Source organism: Olea europaea, chromosome 3 (genome assembly GCF_002742605.1).
Source record: "Olea europaea var. sylvestris chromosome 3, O_europaea_v1, whole genome shotgun sequence".
In the NCBI taxonomy this organism is placed as follows: domain Eukaryota; kingdom Viridiplantae; phylum Streptophyta; class Magnoliopsida; order Lamiales; family Oleaceae; genus Olea; species Olea europaea.
Window position 1 is genome coordinate 20765213 of NC_036239.1, and position 6791 is coordinate 20772003.

The 6791-nt window shown below is 36.7% G+C and overlaps 1 protein-coding gene across 1 annotated transcript; it reads right to left on the reverse strand.

Moving 5' to 3' along the window:
- Window positions 1-296: 296 nt before the first annotated feature.
- Window positions 297-6477, reverse strand: LOC111389518 (probable E3 ubiquitin-protein ligase LUL4). The gene is made up of 4 exons (XM_023014453.1): window positions 5730-6477; window positions 1777-2284; window positions 827-929; window positions 297-699 (listed from the first exon to the last, which is right to left on the reverse strand). The coding sequence occupies exons 1-4, from the start codon at window positions 6359-6361 to the stop codon at window positions 686-688; spliced, it is 1257 nt and encodes a 418-aa protein (XP_022870221.1). The 5' UTR covers window positions 6362-6477; the 3' UTR covers window positions 297-685.
- Window positions 6478-6791: the final 314 nt, after the last annotated feature.

Sequence of the window (6791 nt, forward strand, 5' to 3'; positions counted from 1 at the left end):
GCTTTTTCCCATTCTTTAGAGGAAAACCATAGCAACATTCTGTGGGCATAACTCCTTGGGATTGCTTCCACTTTAACTCCTTCCAAGATTTATTGACCATATTTTCATTCCTTTTGACATATCCAGATTTTTTTGGTTAAAGGCAAAATGTGCATTCAACTCTCAACTTTGCTTCCTCAACCAAACATACCCTGTCACATCTGCATTACTAACTCAAGCCAAACAATGCATTTCAATGGAAAATTTAACAATTTACACACTTCAATTCACAAGTTTCAAAGTTCACAGAGAGTATGTATAAAGTAATTTTCACAAAAATACGTACGTAAATTATAAAGTTTGAGCATTCGAGTATCAACTTCACTACCTCTACAAAAATATAACCCATCTTTCCCAATCACAGAGGCAGCATTAATACACGTATTGTATACACAACGAAGAGATATGTAAACATGGAAACAAAGTGGTTTTTGAAAAGAGCGACAAAATACTTGCAAGCAAAGTTAAATTAAACACAAACCTGGATAACAAATTAAGAAATTTTAAAAATGAATATACCGTCTACAGTATAATTTGCTATACACAATATGTTATAAGCATTTATGATTACCAAACTTCAAATTGTGGACGATGAGCATTCATACGAAAGCTGCAGCTCAATTTTGTTGCACGTATACTTCTCTTGCTAGGTCTCACCTTCTGAAGGTGAAGAGAGAAAGGGCAGAGAGGGTTAAAACTTTTCTAAGAATCTCTTATTTGAAGCAGATGAATATATTAACAGAGATAAAATATACAAGAGATTGTTAAAATTGTACTTTGTTGTTACCTTCATCAAGTTTGATCTCTAGAATCTCCTGAATGGGCTGGCGACATATAGGACACTTGTTCGATTGAAGCCTCAACTCCTTGGCACAATCACAACACATACACTGGGAACCAAGAAACATAAATATCACATACAAGCTTCTCGTGCAACTGCTCTAAAGGAAAATGAAATGTTGTTGAAGAAGAGTAGAAGGCATACTAGCAAAGGCTGTGAATTTAGAAAAGAAAAGGGAGGATCGAAGGATATATCTTTTCCATGTTAATCCTTCTATCGAACTTGATCCATAAAATGAAACTGTACGTGGAAATGCTGCAGATTCAGACTCGTCTATTAGTTTTTAACGACTAAGTTGCCTGTTCTTTACTAATCAGAAGAACGAATCAAAAGCAGAATATCTCTGCTCCTCTTCCTAACTTGTAAACAATGATTAAGACAATGCCGATATGGAATGGACCAAGACAGTTGTTGACTACTAGATAACGGTTTAAAGTCAAATTTTGAGTCACCCTAAGTTGACACGAGAGGTTTGTCAAATACTGTATGAGTTTCTCAAGTAGAGGACTTCTTTTGGAAAACTTCTCAGCACATTTCCATTAAATTTCATGATTACAAAGTTGAAAGTGTTTGAACTCTCTGTATGGAGTTCTGATGCACACCCAAAAACAAGGAGGAGAATCAAAATAAAATATAACTGAGAATGTCAACACTCTAATACTCATACCGTCTAGATTATCAATCAAGAATCCAGGGAATAAGGAATATTAATTTGATAACACTAATTTAGCCTAGAACAACATCAAGACTAATTCTCCGAACATAGATAAACTTGTTTACATTCGGTAATCACATTGGTAAGCTTGTTATCATGTCTTATGTTTTGAACATATTGGTATGCTTGTCATCATATACTATGGTCTGAACACATAGATAGTCAAAGTTCTGGCTCTTACCATATGTCTACAGGGCAAAACAGCTGTATTCTTTTCCTCTGTCATGCAAATGACACATTCTTTTCCTGAGTCCACGTCACTGATTGCTGTTTCATCTGGACTTCTGATGCCAAAAATCTCACGCAGCTCATAACGAACACCATCAGTCCACAAAATTTGCTTGATTATTTTTACTTGAAAATTTCCTTCATCTTTCCTTTCTAAGACCGCCTGAGTGATTTGTGCATTGGGTGATGTATTCACCACTTCCACATATGGCTGTTCATCCACAGGGGTGGATAGCACATGTGACTCAGCTGATATAACAAGTGGGTAAATGTCCTCTCCTGGGGAAGGCTTTGACAAGTCATCAATGTCGAAGAAGCCTAGATCAATACCAGTTCCAGAAGGCTGACAGAATTTCTGGCCCACTCCTTTTTGAAATGGAATTTTTACAGGCACAATCTCAGGATACACTGGAGTGAATGTACAGTTGGCCCCCTCCTTGGCGAAATAGAAGATAGTAATACTGAAATAGAAGATTTTTATATATTAGGTATAGAATGTCATCTTTGAAAAATATGAACAAAGTCCCAGAAAGCATAATGACAACATAGGCTGTACTAGAGACTGCAAGAAAGCATGTGGAAGGCACTGAAGCAAACAATTTATTCGTCATACAAGCTAAAGGTTCCAGCATATAGTATCATTGATTGAGTGAACTCGAAAAAGGGAACTTAGAAATTTATAAGAACAGCTACAAACACAAAATGCTACCTTAGGCAATGCAAAACCAAGATACATGCACCGCATGTCACCACCAAAAAGGGATCACTGCAGTCTTACACCACCATCACTGCAGACAGCAATCTCAACACCATCCACTAAAGTACTATCCCACGGCGATCCTACTTATAACCTATACTACCACAATTACGACCCCCAATCAATTTTGTTGATGTTCGATAGACAAGAAAAGTCTACTGAGTACAAACTCTAATTTTAATTATTCCATGGTATGAAGAATTTGGATTTAATTATTCCATGGTATGAAGAATTTGGCACTCCCTCTCCCACCACCCTCTCTTCTAGAATTGTTTAATGCTACTGTTTATATATATCAAATTGCCGAGTGTTGATGAAGGTAAATAAGTCCGTGCAAATGGCGTTAATCCAATAAAGAACACGGTATCATTAGCACAGGGGTGTTAGAAAGTAGTTGGATGACTTTGAAGAGGTTCAGCCACCCTCGACGATAAAAGAGAATGAAAACACATTATTGTTAATTATGTATATCTAGGTATTGCTTTGTGTTTGACGGCCTGTTTCTTGATGTCGGAAGGGACAGTGTCTTTCTTCAATTGGTGGAGGGTCAAGGGCGGACATAAGAAGTAGGAAAAACAGAGGAATTAATTACAATACAACCTTGGGAGAGAGTGATTGAGACATGAATTAATCTTGAAATGATGGTTTAAGAAAATTAATTTAGATGCATAGATGTGAAGAATGAGAATATATGCTATGTATTTGCTAAGAAACTGATGAAGACAACTGATGGAGGAGAAAAACCTTCACATGATTTTACTTAATTCAGAGAAGATGTATGATAGGGCGTGTGAAAATGCAGTATAGTAAAATTTAGAAAAGAAAGGGGTTAAACAGGGACTATTGATGTTATCAAAGATCTGTGCTAGGATTTATGACCACTTTAAAAAGTAATGGAGAGTAGCATTTTCCCTATTGCTGTACGCCTACACACCAATGGTCATATTCCAGCCTATATTNGACCACTTTAAAAAGTAATGGAGAGTAGCATTTTCCCTATTGCTGTACGCCTACACACCAATGGTCATATTCCAGCCTATATTTGTTTCTTTTAATTATGTACGAACTAACTAATTAACATGAGATGAGGTACTATAGTTCATATTCTTTGCAGGTCATGTCGCCCCAGTGGAAGAAGCTAGAATGGGACTCATTCCTTAGCTGGAGTTGTTGAGAGAACATCTTGAAACAACAGATTCAAAGTTAGCCAATGTGAGAACAAGTTAATGGAGTCCGAGTTTCATAAATATAGAAAAACTCATTTGAGGCATAGTTGAGATTAGATGCCATAGAATATGAAACTAGGCTGAACTATTCATTGGAAGGGAGATAGTGGAAAAGATGTTGAAGGATTAAGATTGGTTGTGGTAAGTGGAGGAGTGCCCTAACTAGACAAATCTTACACACTGTTGACAAGGAAATTTGAATGGAATGTTCTACCTCCAATACTGTATGAACCAAATGTTTAATTATTGAGAAATGACATCTCCACAAGTTATATATGGCTGAGATTAGAATATTGAGAAGGGCTTTACTGTTAAACAAGGACAAATATAAGTAATAAATTATCAGATTTTTTGAGTCGATTAAGATTGCTAATTGATTTTATTACATGCGAACCATTTAAGATGGATTGGGCACGTACAGAAGGTCATTACATATACCCATCAGAAGAAGAGATGTATAAACAATAAACCTAGAGAAAGAGGTCAACCTAAGATCACATAGAATGAGGTGATTAAATAAGACTTAAACCTTTGTAGCTTAACTTTGGATATGTCTCATATCGAATGAAGTGGAAAGAGGAAACTTATAGCTAACCCCAGATAGATATGAGATTAAAAAGAATAATAATAATAATTCGTTGAATTGAGTTGAAAAATATGACATGAAATAACAAATCCATTCAGCTGATCATTAACTGATACAAGGTAAAAAGATGAAATTAATCAAGAACTTATCAGCACCACAAATTCCTTCAAATACTTCAATTTTGGGAAATTTGTCAGAAAGTTTTCGGTTCTGGTCCACATCTTTACTAACTTGAATAGAACAGTATATTGTTTCATATTAAAAAATATGGAATAATCTTGCAAATAACACCACCAACTCACCCCTTTTTTATTATGAGAAAAAACTTAAGGGGCATGTAAATAGTTTCAAACAACACTAATTCTTGAAACTAAAAGTATAAAAGTTCCACTAAGATATCCCGAATCTCCGTAATAAGAAGAAGAAAATAAATAAAATATAAAATGCAGTTGAAGAAGAGAAAAAACAAAAATTATAATTAATAATCATCCCTGACATGTAAAATTGGTTAACCTTAAACCTTTTTCTAGTCCACACAACCCAAAGAATGGCCAGCGTTAGAGGGCTTAAGATTCTCAGCCTTCACATTCCACAAAAGGCAAGTAATCTTACGAAAGGGCCCTTGGCGAATAAATTAATGACTAAAAGATTCTTTACTTTACTCTTCAGACTTCACTCTTATCACCAGAATTAAACATTCACATTCATTTTCTGTGATCCTTTCACAGGTTCTCTTGAGCTATAAAGCTAGGACAAAGAAGTACTATGTTTACCGAATAAACGTAATCTGTGTGATTCATATGACTAGACAAGATCACATGAATTCATCATCCTAATGTACAATATTAGGTATTTAATGACTAGAAACAAAAATAATTTGCAAGACTTGACATTAAAGCAGCATGATTGTAATTTGCACGACATGAATATCTAGTTTCAAATCATCTTGTAGAAAATTTCGTCACAGCTTATCAAAGTTGAAAACTGGATACAATGCACAGATATGAAATTAACTTAGGGAAATCATTTTTTCTCGTTTCAGCGCCAAAGAGACTTACGTCTTCTTTCGGCTGGGTGGGTCCTGGGGATAGAACACCAATCATTTTATCCTAATGTCTCTCTAATAGCTATAACTCTTTATGTTTTGATGCTCAGATTGCCTAGAACTGTAACTGATCCAAGTTCTAATTAAATGGATAGAATACTTCAGTTCTTCCCCATCTTGGAATTAATTCTAATCAAGCAATCACAGGTACGGTGTATACGTAAATTAATAAAAAAAAGAAAATAAAGGGAATAATATCAAGTATAGGCACAAGTAAGCAAGATTTATATACCTTCCATCTACCAAGGCATCGAAAGTGAACGTTACCAGTTGGTAATCTTGGTTCAGCACATCTACTTGAAGCCTGATGGTGTCCTTGTGAATATTCACATCATTCTTGATCTTCTTGGCACTCTGGTGATCAACGTAAGGCACTGGAGGTGGTGATGGCGGCGGCGGAGGGATTGGGCCCCACCTCATATGGGGGACGAAAGACGGACGGTAGTTGGAGTATTGACCCATGTTATTTACCGGCCTAGAATAGTAATTAGAGTAGTTGTGATTATAGTTGTAGTTAGGAATATACGGAGGAGGAGGAGGAGGAGGAGGAGGAGGAGGCGGTGGAGGACGGGGAGGGAGTTGCGCGGGGCGGAAGTGTTGTTGTGCTGAAGAGGGTGCATGATAAGGGGCGTTAGCTGCGAAGGAATAGCTTGGTGGTTCAGGGGGTTGGCCTGGTGTTTGTGGTCGGAAAGTATGGGGTGTTGATGCAGACGGCGGCGGTGGAGGAGGTGGCGGTGTTGGAATTGGTTCGAGAGGGTTGACCAGAAGAGAAGGGCCATAAGAGGAGTATGGAGTGCCAGGTTGCTGGTGTTGATTCACATGGTTCTGGTGGTGGCGATGCCTTTTACTCCACGAGATGCCCATTTGTAGTCGAAGTCACAGCCGGTGGCGGAATGGTTGGAAAGTTGTTCGTCTGATTAGGAGACGAGAAGACGAGTATTTGAAGTTTCTACCGTATGCCCAATTGCCCATTGTTGTAGGGCCCTCGGGACTAGAGTAAAACATGGCGCCTTCCGATAGCTATTGCACTTTATAAAAAGAGGAAATTATGAGAATAGTCAAAATTTCACTTTTTATTATCAAAAATGTCATATTTTTAAAGTTCTATAAAAAATGTTATTTTCAAACTTTTTTGCCCTTCTAAATAATTTCAATATCTTATGTGTCCTTCATTAAATGTTATATTACTAGCCTCTTAAAAATTGTACAAAAATTTGTAAAATGTCAGGATAAAATGTTGGAAATAGAAGAAAGAAAGGAAGAAGGTGAAACAAGAAAAAAAAGAAACCGGCCT

Excerpts from the sequence above, each read along its gene's own strand:
- LOC111389518 (XM_023014453.1), bottom strand. The coding sequence starts at position 6,361 with ATGGGCATCTCGTGGAGTAAAAGGCATCGCCACCACCAGAACCATGTG. Across the intron at positions 2,285-5,729 it reads GATGCCTTGGTAGATGGAAG|TATTACTATCTTCTATTTCG; the intron begins GTATATAAATCT and ends CTTCTATTTCAG. Across the intron at positions 930-1,776 it reads TTTTGCCCTGTAGACATATG|TGTATGTGTTGTGATTGTGC; the intron begins GTAAGAGCCAGA and ends CTTGGTTCCCAG.